The 21338-nt window shown below is 45.2% G+C and overlaps 1 protein-coding gene across 1 annotated transcript in view; it reads right to left on the minus strand.

Moving 5' to 3' along the window:
- LOC126324937 (histone-lysine N-methyltransferase 2D-like) overlaps positions 1-21338 on the minus strand; it is a 184871-nt gene that overhangs the window by 10884 nt on the left and 152649 nt on the right. Inside the window, exons 5-7 of the mRNA XM_049995131.1 lie at positions 18185-18323; positions 9445-9632; positions 787-976 (exon numbers count right to left, since the gene is read on the minus strand). Of these exons, the coding sequence (XP_049851088.1) occupies positions 787-976; positions 9445-9632; positions 18185-18323 (517 nt within the window). The remainder of the gene's footprint in view (positions 1-786; positions 977-9444; positions 9633-18184; positions 18324-21338) is intronic.

The raw sequence follows: 21338 nt of genomic DNA on the forward strand, positions 1-21338 counted from the left end.
ATTGCTGAGAAAGAACAATCCCCATAGACACCACAAAATATCACAAACTAGGCAATATCTCCACCCTAGACTGTCCACCACTGTACTATAATAAAGCAATAACATACACACACAGTAGCCAGGACGTATTAGCCGCCCCCCCCCCCCCACACACACACACACACACACATTGTGTGTACAATGTGATCGCATACCCTGACTGAAAAAAAAGCATCAAGCGCGTTTGTTTTATGTCATTTGCAGTTACATCACACAACTTTAAGACAGCAGCCATGTGGACATCGAAGTAATACCAAATTATATCAGCGAAGTGCTGAGATTTACTGTGCAGCATGTGACTGATCTCATTTGGTATTACTTCGTTGCCCACGCCACTGCTGCCTCATATTTCTCCGATGATGGTGTACTGATAGAAAGTGCTAACAACATTAAATCAAAGCGATTGATGCTGTTTGTTTTACAATTGTCGTACAGCAATCATTGTAGTTCCATAGATATTATGACGAAAACTGTTGGTCTCATGCCCATTGACTGACTATTTCCAGGCTACTGTTGATGGTTATATGCCTCTTTTCTCCCTCTGGATTATTTGAACCCCGTGTCTGATGGGCCTCCAGTATTCCTGTTCATTTCTACGTCACTATGAACGTATACCTCTACCGTGTTCATTAAATTGCATTCCATTCTACTTTCTAAGAAAGTTTCTATTAGTGCCTACAAGTTACTTAAGGTTTTGCAGTATTTGTATCCTCTCCGTGTCCTTGGTAACCCAGAAGACTAAATTACCTGGATCGAGCGGCGAGCTGGGGGATTCCCGGTCCCTGTGCGCGCGGTTGGCGACCCTGGCATCGTACCCCCAGTGCGGCGGCGGAGACACCTGCTCCTGCTGTCGCCGGCCCCAGCGGAACTTGCCGGAGCCTCGCAGCGAGTCCAGCAGCAGCCGCTCCCGCTCTGCCGGCGACAGTGGTGCCAACATCTGCAACAGAAACAGCCGCAGTCCGCATTCTGCTTCCATACACCTATATCAACGTTGTTTATATGAAGCACTGCTTGACCGCCCATGAGAAGACCGAAGGGCATGAATATCGATTTAAGGTTGGAGATGTCATACACTGACGTTCCAACTGCAGGTAGCTGTCTCCAAACAGCTCCTAAAAATAATTTTTACATTCAAGCCCATCAGCATCAGGAGCATAATGAAAGCGGGTCACTGACCATTTTCTGCTGTCACTGATAGCACTCCTCTGCAAAGTGCTGCTTCCTGCCAGGAGTTTTCAGATGTTTGTTTCTGAAAGGTCTGGGAAAACATCTGCTTTTATGGGAAAATTACCAGCACTTAAGGCAACCCGATAGGCTGCGGCCATAAACCCCTTTAGACAGAATGCGGAAACACCAATCCATCAGCTCCACGCTGGGCGCAGTCCCTTTCCCCGGAATATCTACTACCGGTATAATGTACCCAGTTAAAAACTGTTTATTCTATTTCTGTCTGTTAAGATCCTGGCATGTGAAGTCATGTAGAAGGTGATTTGGATGTATCCTGGCATGTGAAGCCAAGTGTAGTTTATCCTGCCATGTGAAACCAGATATCACGAGATGGTACTTTCTCAAACTGTTTGTAAATTTTTAAGTGTTTATTTGCGCAAAGGATTTTGATATCTTTTCTTACGATTTTATCCGATTTCTGTAAAATACAACTGAAAGAATCTGTTGCAAACAACCTTTTTACTCTGGTCACTGACATTCCTAACTATTTATCTTGGAAGAATTCCGTTGCTCAAAATCTTCTGTGGGTTACAGTGAAGATGATGGTGACTTCAGTAAGACTATGACCTTCTCTTCTTGTACTTATTTCACACGTAAGTGATTAGACTAAATAATATATATTAAGTTGTTTCCTTTGAGTTATCACTTATTATTTTCGAACTGTTTTTGGCAGTAACAGTTATCATAAGCAAATATGGAGATAAACCGCTTCAGTTGTAAAACGCTTTTATCTTTCCAATCTTGTAACCGATTTCGAACTAATAAATGCCCATCATTAGGTGCAACGTTGCTGAAAACAAACAAATATAACGCTAAGGAAGCTCTTCCTACAAATGCTTGTTAGAATAAAACAACAGGTACTAATAAGCACTATCATAGCTAAAATCCTACCTGCGGTGAAGTTAGTTGCAGTGACAAATGTAAGAAACGTAGAAGAACAGTGGCGATTGGAGTATCAAGAATGGAAACAGGCGTAAGACAGAATAAAAAGTCGATACTCGCGCTGCGTTTTACGACCCCGCAGCCGTAGGGCTGGGTAGAGCAGGGGCACGCAGTGGCGCTCGTGGGGAAGGTAAGTAAATACGAAAGCTCTAAATCGTTGGGGCGATGCTATAGTGTTCTATTAGGAGTGAAAGTGACTAGCCCGGCCATTCACAACACGTTGACAGTCTTAAATATAAGCTGAGAAAGTATACTATGAAATAATATAAATGACGCCGAAAGCGCTTGGAATTAAAAATTTGCGATAACTGATAATAAAAACATCAAACAGACCATTTAAAAAAATGAGGGGTTGAAAAAGTATGCTTAATGTAATGTGAATGACGCCAAAGGCGCATAAAATGTAGAAGGCTTAAAATTATATAAAACACATTACAATAAGGAAACAACTTTATCAACGTTCATAGATAAAAAACAGTAAACAATTCTAAAACCCTTCCTAAGAACTGAGAAAGTGTATTAATATTTTTTGTGGGATCTGAAATTTAAAAAACCTCTCTCACACCGACCTGAGCTTCACTGATCAGTATAGTAAAAAACATGCGTATATTAAGGGAATTTTCATTCACAAAGCAGGCTTATCACATTCACACAGTTCAATACTGTTCTATCCTCATTAAATTGATCTTAACTTAAATTCCATAAGGCCGTAAAGCAATTTCGAAGTCTCGGTGCGGCGAAAATTGTCAGTCGATCTCCTGAAAACATTTGTAATAATTATTAACTTTCGGTGATCACATGGGGAAGACCGGAGATTTGCTGGTAAGACCGTGTTAGCCAATTTATTGACAGTAATGAACTGGATATCTTGAGCGTACAAAACGGCAGGTTCATCCAGTGTAAATCAGACCTTCCCCACTGATCACGTGCAACACGGCGTAGTAAGCAGACACTGTCAATAACAATCAGTTAAATAAAACGCGAACACACTTACTTTAGTTTAGTTCATGTATTAAATTCCTTCTCATGCAGAATCTCATCAAGATGGCGACTAGCTCAACAATACATACATATACACTCCTGGAAATTGAAATAAGAACACCGTGAATTCATTGTCCCAGGAAGGGGAAACTTTATTGACACATTCCTGGGGTCACATACATCACATGATCACACTGACAGAACCACAGGCACATAGACACAGGCAACAGAGCAAGTACAATGTCGGCACTAGTACAGTGTATATCCACCTTTCGCAGCAATGCAGGCTGCTATTCTCCCATCGAGACGATCGTAGAGATGCTAGATGTAGTCCTGTGGAACGGCTTGCCATGCCATTCCCACCTGGCGCCTCAGTTGGACCAGCGTTCGTGCTGGACGTGCAGACCGCGTGAGACGACGCTTCATCCAGTCCCAAACATTCTCAATGGGGGACAGATCCGGAGATCTTGCTGGCCAGGGTAGTTGACTCACACCTTCTAGAGCACGTTGGGTGGCACGGGATACATGCGGACGTGCATTGTCCTGTTGGAACAGCAAGTTCCCTTGCCGGTCTAGGAATGGTAGAACGATGGGTTCGATGACGGTTTGGATGTACCGTGCACTATTCAGTGTCCCCTCGACGATCACCAGAGGTGTACGGCCAGTGTAGGAGATCGCTCCCCACACTATGATGCCGGATGTTGGCCCTGTGTGCCTCGGTCGTATGCAGTCCTGATTGTGGCGCTCACCTGCACGGCGCCAAACACGCATACGACCATCATTGGCACCAAGGCAGAAGCGACTCTCATCGCTGAAGACGACACGTCTCCATTCGTCCCTCCATTCACGCCTGTCGCGACACCACTGGATGCTACGGTCGCAGGTTCGAATCCTGCCTCGGGCATGGATGTGTGTGATGTCCTTAGGTTAGTTAGATTTAAGTAGTTCTAAGTTCTAGGGGACTGATAACGACAGCAGTTGAGTCCCATAGTGCTCAGAGCCATTTGAACCATTTTGACACCACTGGAGGCGGGCTGCACGATATTGGGGCGTGAGCGGAAGACGGCCTAACGGTGTGCGGGACCGTAGCCCAGCTTCATGGAGACGGTTGCGAATGGTCCTCGCCGATACCCCAGGAGCAACAGTGTCCCTAATTTGCTGGGAAGTGAAGGTGCGGTCCCCTACGGCACTGCGTAGGATCCTACGGTCTTGGCGTGCATCCGTGCGCCGCTGCGGTCCGGTCCCAGGTCGACTGGCACATGCACCTTCCGCCGACCACTGGCGACAACATCGATGTACTGTGGAGACCTCACGCCCCACGTGTTGAGCAATTCGGCGGTACGTCCATCCGGCCTCCCGCATGCCCACTATACGCCCTCGCTCAAAGTCCGTCAACTGCACATACGGTTCACGTCCACGCTGTCGCGGCATGCTACCAGTGTTAAAGACTGCGATGGAGCTCCGTATGCCACGGCAAACTGGCTGACACTGACGGCGGTGGTACACAAATGATGCGCAGCTAGCGCCATTCGACGGCCAACACCGCGGTTCCTGGTGTGTCCGCTGTGCCGTGCGTGTGATCATTGCTTGTACAGCCCTCTCGCAGTGTCCGGAGCAAGTATGGTGGGTCTGACACACCGGTGTCAATGTGTTCTTTTTTCCATTTCCAGGAGTGTACATCTTCGTTCTCTCACGGCTAGTTGGCAAGTTCTGAATCCTTTTTTTCATAAGAGAAAACATAGATAGCAGAGAAGCTATTCCATGGAGTAAATGGACGCTCCAAGGAATAATAGGGCTTGAAACTATTTTGCATTGATAATCATCGTATATTAAAGTTTACGAATCGGTAAGATAAGAAGAGATATTTCGAGATATATACTGAGTTATATAATTTATAAAATTTCTGAAAATATCGCGGAGAGACCGCTGCAAGAGACATTACAGTGTCATTTAGTAAACATTAATTCACTCTGTTCAGCACTTTGTGAAGTACACTGAAAAGCCAAAGAAACTGGCACACCTACCTAATATCGTGCAGGGTCCCCGCGACCAGGCAGAAGTGCCGCAACACGACGTGACATGGACGAGACTAATTGGAGGGAATTCACACGATGAATCCTGCAGGGCTGTCCATAAAGACGTGTGAGTACGAGAGGGTGGAGATCTCCTCTGAATAGGACGTTGCAAGGCATCCCAGGTATGCTCAATAATGTTCATGTCTGGGGAGTTTAGTGGCCATCCAAAATGTTTATACTCAGAAGAGAATTTCTGGAGCCACTCTGTTGCAATTCTGGATGTGTGGAGTGTTGCATTGTCCTGCTGCAATTGCCCGAATCCATCGGAATGCACAATGGACATGAATGGATGCAGGTTATCAGACAGGTTGCTTCCGTACGTGTCACTTGTCAGAGTCGTATCTACACGTATCAGGGGTCCCTTACCACTCCAACTGCACACCACCCACACCATTACAGAGCCTCCACCAGGTTGAACAGTCACCTGCTGACATGCAGGGCCCATAGATTCATGAGGTTGTCTCCATAACCGCACACGTCCATCCGCTCGATACAATTTGAAACTAGATTCGTCCGATCAGGCAACACGTTTCCAGTCATCAATAGTCCACTGTTGAATGTTGATGATGACGGGCCCAGGCGAGGCGTAAAGCCTTGTGTCGTGCAGTCATCAAGGGTACGATGATGTTTCGTTGGATGGTTCGCATGCTGACACTTGTTGATGGCCCAGCACTGAAATGTGCAGCAATTTGCAGAAGGGTTTCACTTCTGTCACGCTGAACGATTCTCTTCAGTCGTCGTTGGTACTATTCCCGCAGGATGTTTTTCTGGGCGTAGCGATGTCAGAGTTATGATGTTTTACAGGATTCCTGATATTCACGGCAACACTTGTGAAATGTGTCTTACGGAAAAATCTGCGCTTCGTCGCTGCCATGGGGACGCTGTGTCCCATCGCTCGTGCGCCGATTACAACACCACTTTCAAACTCATTTAAATCTTGATAACCTGTCATTGTAGCAGCAGTAACCGATCTAACAACCCCGCCAGACACTTTTTGCCTTGTATAGATGTTGCCGACCGCAGCGTCGTTTTCGGCCTGTTTACATATATTTGTATTTGAATACACATGTGTATACTAGTTTATTTGACGCCTCAGTGTAAAACTTGATCAATAACTTTCTTATTCAACAGTCACTTACATCTCATGCCCTCACTATTCCGTCTAAACTGTTAAGTATTTCTATATTTCTAAAGCAGTGTCATGTAATTTGTCACCTTCTCTCTCGTGTCCAAGCATTCCGACGTCCGTGGTCACTCTCTTGTTTCTGCTGTGATACTGCCGACGCTGCTGTGGCGCTCTCCCCAGTAATTTAGTTCATTTATGTCGCACCTTCTGCTTTCCGCCAACTGACCCAGATTACTTCACTCGATGTGCCAATGAATACAACATTCTTTTAAACCTTATCTTTTCGTATAGTTGCTTTTGCTTAATAAAGTTCTACATAAAATTGGGATTCTACATCTGCATCTACGTGATTACGCTGCTATTCACAATAAAGTGCCTGGCAGAGGCTTCAATGAACCACCTTCAAGCTGTCTCTCTACCGTTCCACTCTCGAACGAGGCGCGGGAAAAACTAGCATTTAAATTTTTCTGTGTGAGCCCTGATTTCTCTTATTTTATCGTGATGATCATTTCTCCCTATGTAGGCGGGTGACAACAGAATGTTTCCGCAGTCGGAGGAGAAAACTGGTGATGGAAATGTCATGAGAAGATCCCTTCGCAACGAAATACCCCTTTGTTTGAATGACAACATACGAAATATAAGACCAGCTGTGCAACTAGCTTGAAGAGTTTAAAACAAACAGAACACAGCATTTCATTCTCAACAGAAAGAAATCTTCAGACGCAAAAGTAACTTCGGCGTACCCCAAGGGAGTGTTAAGGAACCATTCATTTTCACAACGCATATAAATTACCCAGTGGATAACGTCGGAAGTTCCATGAGAATTTTCCTGAATGATGCTATTGTATACAGAGAAGACGCAATGCTTGAGAACTGAAACGAAATGCAGGAATACCTGCACAGGGTCGACGCTTAATGCATGGATTTGCACCTAATCATCAGCATAAATAATGTAACGTGTTGCGCATAAACTGGTGGAAAGACCCACTAGTGTGTGACTACGCAACTGCACAACTCTCACTCGAAGCAGTCAAATCCATAAAATACCTGGGAGTAGAACGACTCAACAAAACTAACGAGAGATAAGGCAGATGCCAGACTGAGATCCATTGGAGCAATTCACGGGAAGTGTAGTTCACTCACAGACGAGGTCGCATACAAAACACTTGAATACTGCTCATAAGTCTGGGATCGCTACCAGATAGGACTGATACCAGAAATTAAGAAGCTCCAAAGAAGAGCAGTGTGTTTTGTTTCAGGATTATTTAGTAAGCGTGAAAGCGTCACTGAGATGCTCAACCAAGTGCAATGGCAGACGATGTAAGGCAAGAGTTCGGGATCATGGTGGTGTCCACTATTAAAGTTCCGAGAGCGTACGTTTCTAGAAGGAGGCGGCTTTCTGCGAACCATACGCAGTTGGAACAGGAAAGTGGGGATGTGGCAATGGTACCCAAAGTATCCTCCGCCACTCACCGTAGTGGGACTCGTGGCGTACAGACGTATATGCAGACGCTGATTATCACAGTTTGGCACTCGTAGATGTGATAATTACTTTTTCTCTTTTTCAGTTCTTAGCTGCTTTAGATTTTGAATACAATTTTCAGTTTACGTTAGTAAAATCTTTCTCCAAATCTAAAAATTGTTTCCCGTTTGGTATCCTACCGCTAGATATAAAACACGATTTCTACGGGTACGATTTCATAAGAATAAATATTGAAATCGTGTTGACTGATTTAAATTGTGGTAATTGCAGTTTTGGATGATGAACAGCCACTGGATGGCCTAGGGTTAGAGAACGTTAAAAAAGCTTTAAGGAGACTAAAGAATAACAAGGCCCCCGACACTGATAGCATTCCTGCAGAATTGCTAAATGTGGAGGATCAACATTCAAAATGTTTAAATGTGTGTGAAATGTTATGGGACTTAACTGCTAAGGTCATCAGTCCCTAAGCTCACATACTACTTAACCTAAATTTTCCTAAGGACAAACACACACACCCATGCCCGAGGGAGGACTCGAACCTCCGCCAGGACCAGCCGCACAGTCCATGACTGCAGCGGCTTAGACTGCACGGCTAATCCCGCGCGATCAACATTATATCAGTCTCTGTTTGAACTTATCACTCTCATATAGGAACAGAAAGAATACCAGGTGGATGGAATGAAGGAATATTATGTCCTATACATAAAAAGGGCGACCGAATGGAGGGTAGAAACCTTCGTGGAATCACCCTCCTGAACCTGGGGGTAAGGTGTCATCTAATATTATTTTTGATCGGTTACTCCCACAGGTGGATAAAAAAATTGGAATAACTGTAACAAAAAATCATACGATCAGGAGGGATAAGATGAGCAAGTCATGTGGCAAGAATGGAGGAGTCTGAGATGATAAAGAAGATTCTCTTTGGCAATTCAGGAGGACAGAGAGGGCGAGGTCGAACTAGAGCAACATGGCTGGATGAAGAGGAAGAAGACCTATGGTTACTTGGATGATCAAACTGGAGGAGGGTAACATGTGACTGTGATGGATGGCGGAAGCTCGTTGGGAAGGCCAAGGTTCATCCTAGACTGTAGCGCCACAGAAGAAGAAGAAGAAGAAGAAGAAGAAGAAGAAGAAGAAGAAGTGCAGTTCTAAACGCCATCATTCATTTCACATGTACCTGATCTGAAAAAAGAACGAATTCTGCACCAGCACCACCTCTCGGCTAGCATTTAATCTGGCATAAGATCTATTTACAAGTGGCTCTGAAGTTCGCTCTGCGTTTTTTTAGCGGATGAATTCTTACTTTAGTCTACTGTTATTGCACAGTTAACATTTCTAATCCTTATGTTACTTTATTCTTAATTATAAATCAAATGGCAGGAGCCGAAACGTCGCAATAAATGAACATACATTAGACGACATTATGCGTAAAAAAACTCGACTGTCATGCTGTATTATATGTAAAGGATTTTTGTGTACTACTGTGCCCTGCCTGAACTGCCAGACGGCATGCAGAGAAGTGGCAGGCTACAATGCTGGCAAGTAGCGACGGTTGCCCGCTGGGTGCTCACCTGTAGCAGGTCGCGGTCCCTGCTGGAGTCCGGGGACAATCCATCGTCTCTTCCAGAGTCCAGCAGCTGCAGCTCGCGGGCACTCAGCGGGGACTCCTCCCGTTGCTGCGATAGCTGGCGATGGTGCTGCGCCCTCGCAGCCGATTCCTGAACCTCCTCGGCCAGCTCACGGTCCTTCTCGCCACCTACTAAAAAGCGAACAGCAGCTATTCAGGGAAGATTCCTATTTGTGAACGCTGAGCACTTCAGTCTTTATCGCCCTTAGATCAGTCAGATACAAAGTTAAATAATGTGCTCTAAGACAAACTGAAAGTTATTCCTCCCCCACGCACACACATTATGACCACCTGCTCAATACTCAATAGCGTATTGGTCCACCTTTGGAACGCAATACATCAGCGATTCTGCATGCCATGGATTCGACAACTCCTTGGTGGATTTCCGGAGATATGTGACAACAGATGTCTAGCACAGGTCACACAGTTCTCGTAAATTACCGGTCGCTTGTCTATGGACGCAGAGCCGGCGCCGTTTGGCGTCTCAAGTATGTTCCATTGGGTTGAAATTAGGCCAATTTGGTGGCTAGTACATCAACGTAAGATCACTATAACGATCTTCAAACGACTGTAGAACGATTTTGGCCTTGTGACACGGACAGTTATCCTTCTGGGACATGCTAACGATACTGGAGAAGACATCAGACATGAAGAAACGCAGATGGCCCAGAATAATATTCACGTACTCCACAGCCATCATGGTGCCTTCTATTACTACCACAAATCGCACGGAAGCACAGTTGAATGACACCTACAGCATACTATCCGATCCATCAATTGGCGTCCATGAGATGGAACGTGTTTCACCCGGATGACAGCTTGTCCAGGCAAGATCATCGACCTGCTGCAACAAGAAACGTGATTCATTCAACACGTCTACATTGATCTATGGTCCAATCTCGATGGTTCCGTGCCCACTGCAGTTGTAATTGCTGTTGTAGTTGGGTGGACAAGGGAACACGTCAGGCTATTCAGCAATTGCCCTGAATGGTGTGCTCCAAAACGTTTGTGCCTGCACCAGCATTGCACTCCGTCGTCAGATTAGCCACAAGTCGCAGCTTATTCTGCTCTACAGAGCGAGCGAGCCTCCTACTCCACGTTCTGTGATGAGGGGCGAAAGTCCAACACATTGTTGCCCACTAGTGGTTTGACCGTCATCCAACCACTTTCCATTGATTCTCAGGACAGTAGCACGCGAATAGCCGAACAGCTTCACCGTTTCCTAGTTGCTAGTTTCGAAGGACCGGGTAAGTACAGTGTGCCTTTGTCAAAGTCGCTTATGTCAGCGGATTTTCACGGATTTTCCGTACCGTCTCTAGAATGATTCCCCGTTAGTCTCTGCTTGGCTTACATATTTTCCTTACGATGTCACGTGCTTGCAACGCAACCACCCAGCATTCAGTTTTGGGGTGGGCAAGTGTCATAACATTTTCATTCATCAGTGTAAGTGCTCACATGTAAATTAAATACAGTTACACACACTATATTATAGTAACGATTAACACATAAAACCTAGTACTAATGCGGAAAGAAAGGTATTAAAATACAGACATGGGCGAAAACTAAACTGAAACAACAGTTACGCATTACAAACCCAAGAATCCTGTCTACGCCTTTGTAACGTGCTAAAAACTTTGCGACAATTTAAGAAAGAGTCGTTCCCCTACACAAAATTTTGAAATTTTTAACACATTCGGTCTTAAGTCACCAAGAGAGAAAGCAGACCGCTAGACAAGCACAGGAATGCCCTTTTGTCTGTATACCAGGCGTCAGAATGTGCTGGTTTGGGAGTGAAAGTGAAGACAACACAGCAAAACGAGACTCTTTGTCGACTATTACCTCACTTTAAGTAGCAGAAATACATCGAAACCAAGCTGCAGTGCTTTCGACGGGAACTCTCTTAGAGCGAGACAAGGGATTTTAATGGGTGGTCGATAAACTTTTGTGTGATTTCCGTCAGCCGCTTTTGGAGGATGTTGTACTAAATCCCATCTGATTTTCAGAAACGTAACACTCGCGTCGGTAAAACACGAAAACACAGAGGCTAGGATTAATTCTACTGGCAGAGTGAGAGCTCCCCTTTAGATTAGCATGACATGGTAGCAGCAGGGGTAGCAACCCTAAAGAATCAAGTTCCAAGTGCACGATACGGAAACTAATAAATTATTAGTAAATTTTAACATATTGAAGAATCGGACAGTAGAACGAACCAGGAAAATTTGCAATACAAGTAAAAAATAATAAAAGGGAAAAAGCATGTAGTTCAACTAATAATATGTACAACAAGTAATTCTTCTTTAAAAAACAAAACTAGAACACTACATCAAAATGATAAGACGGTATCTTATGTATTCATCAGAATGGTTAAGATTTAAATACGCTACTGACCATTAATACAGCAAAACAACAAAGGCAGCAAGCAACGAAAGACGAACTGGCATGAAGTATACGATATGCTGGGATACGCAAGTGAATAGCGTTTCAGCGAAGGTGCACAAAGTAACTACGATCAACGCCGTCTAGATTCAGTGTACAAGGAAAGATTAGGCAGAAATCTCATTTGAATGTCAGTCGTTCGTGATTAGATCGCGTTGCGGCTCGTGTGGAACGGAGATACGTCTATCAGCAGGACCGGGATTCCTCTTCATCGTCTCGCGATACTGCCGGTCTGGCCCCCGCGAATGTCAGGTCAATATGGAATGCAGGCCCATGCGGATCTCTGCACGGCTATCGCTCCAGAGGACAGGCGTGTTGTTGAGTCGGGTGTGCAGGATCGTACAGTCAGGTGATGTACACCGAGTGAGGAAATGAGCCTGTTTGAAGCTAGACAAGTCTCCACACGGACAGGACGACAGACAACATCTGCGCCAGCAAGGACTGCGACAGTTGCGGCGTTGCTTGCCGCGGTTGCCGAGAGAGGGGGCCGCACAGTGGCGCGCCCACTAACAACGCTGGAGCCAGTAGTGGCACCACGTATTGTCGTCAACCATAGAGGCATGTCCCCACGCGTAGGGACTTTTGGTTGTTTTTTCCACAATGTAACGACGCATCTACAATGCGTCTGTAAAGCGTAATAACTCTTTGTGCAAGAAAGAAAACTTACAAAATAAGAAATTAAAAAGAAATTTTAGACTTTATGTACGTCTGTCACAATTGCGTATGGAAAATTGGCCTATAAGGGCCTACCTCAAGGTGGAAACGAAGATCAGAAACAAAGTATTTTAGTCTCTGTCTGGAGAGTGCACGTGGCAGTGGAAATACTTACATGTTTTTTGCTTAGGGCTCCTCGTGCTGAAAGCTGCTGCCTCTTACGGGATAAATTTCGCACGGAAGTGAAGTAGATTCGGGAATGCGCTTTACGAGGCAATCATTTCCAAATGCATTACTCATTTGCAGCAAAGAGCGTAAATTACACCAAACTTGTTGCAATACAATGCTATGGTTAGAAGAAAGATGGTCACTGTCCAGGCAACCCTGACACTACCAACAATCGTGAATGGAAGACAATCAATTCGAATGGGGCCGACATGTTGCTACCGAAACCAGGGGCGTATCAGGCAACTTTAGCGTCTCTACTGTAATCTCTGCACCATTGTTACTTCTACAGCTAATTCTTAACTTCCGAGGCGGCGATTGTGTTTCTGTGTTTGTTTTGTGCTCACATGTCGAAATTATAAGACATACAGCTCGCGTAGATCTGTTCAGTTCCTTTAGCCTTAACGTAACCTTCAACACTTTCTTTTTTTGGATTGTGTAACTCTAGTATTAGTATTTTTAGTTACGTCTTCAGCACCGAAAAAGAGAGAGGTATAAAACAGTGACAATTAAAATCTGAAACAGAAATTTAGGAAGTATGGAAGTGGAAGAACAGTTTAAAGGGTGGTTAACTGCAGATCACAAGGACAGTTGCAGGGCGTGTGGTATTAGTTTATGAGCTGGAAGAAGCTAACTTTTGGAACACGCAAATCGCGATTCGCCTAAATCGGTAGTGTCACAATTTAAAAAACAAGCAGTGTTTCGTCGTGGGTGCATCAACCTATTACAAGCACCGCTAGTCCTGAGCTCAAAGAGGACGCCAAAACTTTTAAAATAAGATTGGCGACAGCATTTACTCAGCTTTCACTACCCTTGTTAAAAGCAGATCACCTAGGTGAGTTCATAAAACACATTTGCATCTATTGTACACAGGTGGCAAAATTATTACGGCAAAGCTAAGTTCAACTCAGTTTTTATTGAAAATTTAGGTAACTACATAACAGTGTCAGTTTACAAATGTTTTAATACTTCGTTTCCATTCCTTTAGCTTTTATTAACATCGCTTTTCATTTAGGCATCCTTTCTACTAGTTTTTTACAAGTGTTTTGAATATCTGGGTCATAGAGCCATGTTTGTGTTCTCAATTCTATCAAACCATTCTTTGTTGTGACCATCTGTATTCTTATTTTCTTCGTAACTATTGCCCACAGATTTTAGATTGGATTCATTTCTGGGCTCTTCCCAGGCCATGGAAGCACAGTAACATCATTTTCATCAAGAAACTTTCCCACACTCTTAGCCTTATGGCATGGAGATACGTCATGCATGAAAACATAATCTTCGCGTTAAACCATCACCTTGTCTGAGGCAGAAGTCTCTTTTTTTTTAACACTCTGAGATACTGTCCTTGATTCACAGAACCTTCAACAATATGCAGATTTCCTGTGTCCTTCCGCGAAAAAACACTCCAGACCATAACTGAAGTGGGATGCTTCAGAGCATGGCAAACACAATCTTGATGAATCTACTACAATTCCCTCCTCCTTACATACTGCCTACTTTCGTCTGTGACTCAGAACATTGATTCATCACAGAAACACACCTGGAAGTAAATATTAAGCCTTTCATTACTACCAAAAATCGCTTTACTGAAAAATTTAGTGATATTCATAGGCAAATTTTGCTAGCCATGTCCACGACATTCAAAAATTTTTTCAAGAGTCCTCAATAGTCCAGTGCTGTAGGGATTTTCCCCAGTTTAACCTTTTTAAGACAATTCGTCGGGTGATCTTAGGACGGGGTCGACGTGCAGGCAGACCTGCGTTCCATAGAACTCTCCTTACAGTTCTAGCTGACACTGTCACTCCATAATCCTCCAGCTGCGCAGAGAGTTGCATACTTGTAGCTTTACAATTGGGAATGATCATATTTTTTTCAATTTTCGTTGAATTGCAGGGCTCAGTTTTGGTTTTCTTCCACATCTGCCCATGCATTGTTATCGATCACCAAATTTTTCGGATTTAAAATGTTTAATATTACTCACTGTCTCTTGTGAGATCATGACTGTGGAGGCAATGTGATGCTGTACGTAACGCCCTTCTGCCAAAAGTGTCCTAGCAATGGCAATTGCAGTGGGTGAAATGTCTTTCTTCCTACCTACAATATCAAATTTTGTGATGGTTGGAAGTGATATGGGACCAAACTTCTGAGGTCATCAGCCCCTTAGCTTACACACTTCTTAATCTAACTTATACTAACTTACGCTAAGGACAACACACACGCACATGCCCGAGAGAGGATCGAACCTCCGACGTCAAATTGTGTAACTCCAAAAGAACTGAAATATACCACTCACTTGGAATCTGATCTGTTACTGGAAATTAATTAGAAATAGTTTACTTAAATCGTTATTCACTAATTGAACAACTGATAATCACTAACATTCTCAACAATCAACACAACACGAAAAAAATTCACATTTCGTAATGAAGGCAGGACTGCGCACACAAACCTGAGTTTCAACTGTCAGCGTCTTGCAGTCGTTGTAGCCAACCTACGCAATTCAAAATTCTCTACAAATGCCTAAATTTACCTATCAGCATTCCACATTCTCCTCGGAATAGTTTTATCTGACGTGACTGTAAATGCTTATTAAAAACAAAATTTCAAAGCAAATGTTGATGCCACAGCTTTACCATAATAACCTGACAATCTCTGTAAAATTGCCTAAAAAACTAACAGCAGCAAGGTTCCCAAATAACACTGCTAATATTTTGTTTGAAAGCAGTGTCCGTTGAATGTACAAATAGAGGGGAAACGTCACTACCCACTACATGATTAGCTCCTGTTTCTTCATCAGCCTGGAATTTTTTGCTTCGATAGGGACTTTCGAGGTGAACGTAGAACTTTTCACACTGAAACTGAAAGTAGTCACGTGGCCCAGATTGGTCAATACTAACAACGGAACCTCCCCATCGCACCCCCCCCCCCCCCCCCCCTCAGATTTAGTTATAAGTTGGCACAGTGGATAGGCCTTGAAAACTGAACACAGATCAATCTAGAAAACAGGAAGAGGTTGTGTGGAACTATGAAAAAAATAAGCAAAATATACAAACTGCGTAGTCCATGCGCAAGATAAGCAATATCAAGGTGAGTGTGAGGTCAGCAGCGCCGTGGTCCCGTGCTTAGCGTAAGCAGCTGTAGAATGAAAGGTCCTGGGTTCAAGTCTTCCGTCGAGTGAAAAGTTTACGTTCTTTGTTTTGGCAAAGTTATTATCTGTCCGTTCGTTCATTGACGTCTCTGTTCACTGTAATAAGTTTAGTGTCTGTGTTTTGCGGCCGCACCGCAAAACCGTGCGATTAGTAGACGAAAGGACGTGCCTTTCCAATGGGAACCGAAAACATTTGATCACAAGGTCATAGGTCAACCGATTCCTCCACAGGAAAACACGTCTGATATATTCTATGCGACACTGGTGATGGCATGTGCGTCACATGACAGGAATATGTTGTCGACCCGCCGAACTTGTACACTTGGCGAATGGGTAAAAAGATTCTTCTACCTTGCCCGATTTAGGTTTTCTTGTGGATGTGATAATCACTCCAAAAAAAGTGATGAAAACATAAGAGTTTGTCACATAAACTGAAAATAAAAAATTAAACTTTCCTCTCGAGGGAAGACTTGAACCGAACTCAGGACCTCTCGGTCCGCACCTGCTCACGCTAACCACGAGACCACGGCGCTCATGAGTTTACACTCACCTTGATGTTGCATATCTTGCACATGGACTACTCAGTTTGTATATTTTGCTTATTTTTTTCATAGTTCCACGCAACTTCTTCCTGTTTTCTCGATTGATCTGTGTTCAGTTTTTCAAGGCCTATCCACTGTGCAACATACACTCCTGGAAATGGAAAAAAGAACACATTGACACCGGTGTGTCAGACCCACCATACTTGCTCCGGACACTGCGAGAGGGCTGTACAAGCAATGATCACACGCACGGCACAGCGGACACACCAGGAACCGCGGTGTTGGGCGTCGAATGGCGCTAGCTGCGCAGCATTTGTACACCGCCGCCGTCAGTGTCAGCCAGTTTGCCGTGGCATACGGAGCTCCATCGCAGTCTTTAACACTGGTAGCATGCCGCGACAGCGTGGACGTGAACCGTATGTGCAGTTGACGGACTTTGAGCGAGGGCGTATAGTGGGCATGCGGGAGGCCGGGTGGACGTACCGCCGAATTGCTCAACACGTGGGGCGTGAGGTCTCCACAGTACATTGATGTTGTCGCCAGTGGTCGGCGGAAGGTGCACGTGCCCGTCGACCTGGGACCGGACCGCAGCGACGCACGGATGCACGCCAAGACCGTAGGATCCTACGCAGTGCCGTAGGGGACAGCACCGCCACTTCCCAGCAAATTAGGGACACTGTTGCTCCTGGGGTATCGGCGAGGACCATTCGCAACCGTCTCCATGAACCTGGGCTACGGTTCCGCACACCGTTAGGCCGTCTTCCGCTCACGCTCCAACATCGTGCAGCCCGCCTCCAGTGGTGCCGCGACAGGCGTGAATGGAGGGACGAATGGAGACGTGTCGTCTTCAGCGATGAGAGTCGCTTCTGCCTTGGTGCCAATGATGGTCGTATGCGTGTTTGGCGCCGTGCAGGTGAGCGCCACAATCAGGACTGCATACGACCGAGGCACACAGGGCCAACACCCGGCATCATGGTGTGGGGAGCGATCTCCTACACTGGCCGTACACCTCTGGTGATCGTCGAGGGGACACTGAATAGTGCACGGTACATCCAAACCGTCATCGAACCCATCGTTCTACCATTCCTAGACCGGCAAGGGAACTTGCTGTTCCAACAGGACAATGCATGTCCGCATGTATCCCGTGCCACTTAACGTGCTCTAGAAGGTGTAAGTCAACTACCCTGGCCAGCAAGATCTCCGGATCTGTCCCCCATTGAGCATGTTTGGGACTGGATGAAGCGTCGTCTCACGCGGTCTGCACGTCCAGCACGAACGCTGGTCCAACTGAGGCGCCAGGTGGAAATGGCATGGCAAGCCGTTCTACAGGACTACAATCCAGCATCTCTACGATCGTCTCCATGGGAGAATAGCAGCCTGCATTGCTGCGAAAGGTGGATATACACTGTACTAGTGCCGACATTGTGCATGCTCTGTTGCCTGTGTCTATGTGCCTGTGGTTCTGTCAGTGTGATCATGTGATGTATCTGACCCCAGGAATGTGTCAATAAAGTTTCCCCTTCTTGGGACAATGAATGCACGGTGTTCTTATTTCAATTTCCAGGAGTGTATAACTAAATCTGAGGGGGGTGCGATGGGGAGGTTCCCTGGTAAGGTAAGTAGTTAGTAAAGCAGGAAGGTAAGTAAGAAACTGAAGAGGCGGCAAAACGACGCACCGGCCGGCGCGTCCCTGGGCGGCGAGCCGCGGCGGGGCTCCCTGGGCGGCGGCGGGATGTCCATGGCGCGCAGCGCGCGCAGCGAGTCCAGCAGCGCGCTGTCTCCAGAGCTGCGCACCTCCAGCGGCTCGCCCACCACCTGCACACCGCCAACACGTCCGCTCACTGCCGCTGCCCTCACTGCGTTGCGTCCTTAATACGTCAGTCCAAAGACTCGAATGGACAACAGCTGAGTCAAATTTCTTAAAGCAAATTTCTGTCACGAAGTGTCAAGTGTGCATCTGTATTCTGTGGACAACTGCGATGAATGGTTATAAGTGCAGTCTTGTGTTTATCTTGTTACTAATGAAGTGAAGAGACACGGTGAAAGTCGGCGCCCATCATTAAGCGACAACTATCGAATAGCAGCAAGTGAGACCCCTCCGACGTCTGGATCACCATCGTCAGTGTCACATGCCTTTAATTTAGGAAACACTCAGAAGAGTTTTCGTATTTAATCCAGGAGATTGGCGCAATAACTGATGATCAGGAACTTTACACCAATACATCTCCTCCCACTGCTGGCTGCGTTGATGGTGAACAATCCGTCGGATGGGGTCTTTGGCCTCGGCGACCCCTTTTGTGCTAATCGAGAGGAGTAGAAGGATAAGCTGTGTGTAGACACTGCATTTTATCCCCTCCGTTTGCTCATCGCGATTGTATAACACAACCGTAACACTACACTTTGCGCACATCCATTACACTCACCTACATTCACATCTCACACATGCCTGGACTAGTGTAAGAGAAGAAAGAAAGCCCTTTCCTACTAGACGGCCGAACCCAGCCCTTGGGGTGACCCAGCCAGCAATGCCACATAACTTACACTGTACAGCCAAAGGAACTGGTACACCTGCCCTATATTGTGTAGGGCTCCCGTGGCCACGCAGAAGCACCGTAACACGACGTGGCATGGACTTGACTAATGTCTGAAGTAGTGCTGGAGGGAATTGACACCATTAATCCCGCAGGGCTCTCCATAAATCCGTAAGAGTACTAGGGGGTGGAGAACAACACGCTGCAAGGCATCCCAGATATGCTCAATAATGTTCATGTCTGGCGGGTTTGGTAGCCAGCGGAAGTGTTTAAACTCAGAAGAGTGTTCCTGGAGCTACTCTGTAGCAATTCTGAACGTGTAGGGTGTCGCACTGTCCTGCTGGAATTGCCCAGATCTCTCAGAATGCACATTGGACATCAATCGATGCAGGTGATCAGACAGGATGCTTATATATGTCTCAACTATCAGAGTCGTATGTAGACGGATCAGGGGTTCCATATCACTCCAACAACACACACCCCACACCATTACAGAGCCTCCACCAGCTTGAACAGTCCTCTGTTGACATGCAGGGTTCATGGACTCATTATGTTGTCTCCATAACCGTGTATGTTCATCCGCTCGATATAATTTGAAACAAGACTCGTCCGACCAGCCAGTCATCGACAGTCCAATGTCGGTGTTGTCGGGCCGAGGCGAGGCCTAAAGCTTTGTGTCGTGCAGGCATCAAGGGAGCACGAGTGAGCCTTCGGCCCCGAAAGGCAATATCGATGATGTTTCGTTGAATGATTCGCACGCTGACACTTGTTGATGGCCCAGTACTGAAATCTCCAGCAATTTGCAGAAAGGTTGAACTTTTGTCACGTTCAACGATTTTCTTCAGTTGCCGTTGGTCCCGTCCTTGCATGATCTTTTTCCGGCCGCAGCTATGTCGGAGTTATAATCTTTTAACGGATTCCTGATATTCACGGCGCACTTGTGACATGGTCTTACGGGAAAATCTCCACTTCATCACTACCTCGCAGAAGCTGTGTCCCATTGCTCGTGCGCCGACTGTAACACCACGTTTTAACTCACTTAAATCTTGATAACCTACCATTGTAGTAGCAGTAACTGATCTAACAACTGCGCCAGATACCTGTTGTTTTATGTAGGCGTTGCCGACCGCAACGCCGTATTCTGCCTGTTTACATATCTGAGTGTTTCAATACGCACGCCTAAACCAGTTTCTTCGGCTCTTTAGTGTAATTACTTAGAGTGTACGTCTTGTATATAACAATAAACAGGTTTCTGTTAAAGGTAAGTGGCCCATAATACTAATAATTAATATATGCAATGCTACAGTTGTCATCTTTGACGAGTTAGATTGAATGGTTGTCAAGAAGTTGATCATTCCGTCAAAATAATTGTAGTTACTCATATATCTTGAAAATTTCTACGTATTAGCTACACACACAGCAGGTATGACCTAAAATGGACCCTACACCAAGTATACGTAATGTGTTTCTACCTCTGCAAACTCTTAAACTTCGTGCAATGATGTAGCTAATTTCGATGCAGTACAGTAATTATGACGAATAACGAAACGAAATTTAGTCCTTTATCGAGCAATAACATCAAACTGTAAGAAGCGGAAGAATCAATTTTTTTTCACCGAATAGTTTTCTTACCATCAGATGATAAGTTATATTTCATAGCGCCCGGCACACCTGCTCAAATGCTTCACTGACAATTCGTGTACTATTCCTGTCCTACAAACGTAGGCCAGAGCATCTATATCGCAACACTTTGCATTGGACTGCTGGAATATTTGCGTTGTCGCTTGCCGCGCCGCATTCTCATCAGATAGTTCACAAAGGACGAAGTGATACATATCTTTTTTTGAGTTGATTTGAAAATACAACTTATGCAAACGCTATTTATTTCTTTTTATTCGCACAAACATGTTTCGACTCCTGTGTGTCATCTTCTGTGGGTCAGGTTTTATTTCTGTAAAGTGCAATACAAAGATTCTGCATCTACATCTACATTTATACTCCACAAGCCACCCAACGGTGTGCGGCGGAGGGCATTTTACGTGCTACTGTCATTACCTCCCTTTCCTGTTCCAGTCGCGAATGGTTCGTGGGAAGAACGACTGCCGGAAAGCATCCTTGCGCGTCCGAATCTCTCTAATTTTACATTCGTGATCTCCTTGGGTAGGTATAAGTAGGGGGCAGCAATATATTGGATACCTCATCCAGAAACGCACTCTCTCTAAACCTGGACAGCAGGATTATAATCATTTATCTGCTGTGTGGTCTTAGTCTTTCCCAACGAATTAACTGTTTGCTGTTC

The sequence above is a fragment of the Schistocerca gregaria genome, chromosome 2 (assembly GCF_023897955.1).
Source record: "Schistocerca gregaria isolate iqSchGreg1 chromosome 2, iqSchGreg1.2, whole genome shotgun sequence".
NCBI classification, from domain to species: domain Eukaryota; kingdom Metazoa; phylum Arthropoda; class Insecta; order Orthoptera; family Acrididae; genus Schistocerca; species Schistocerca gregaria.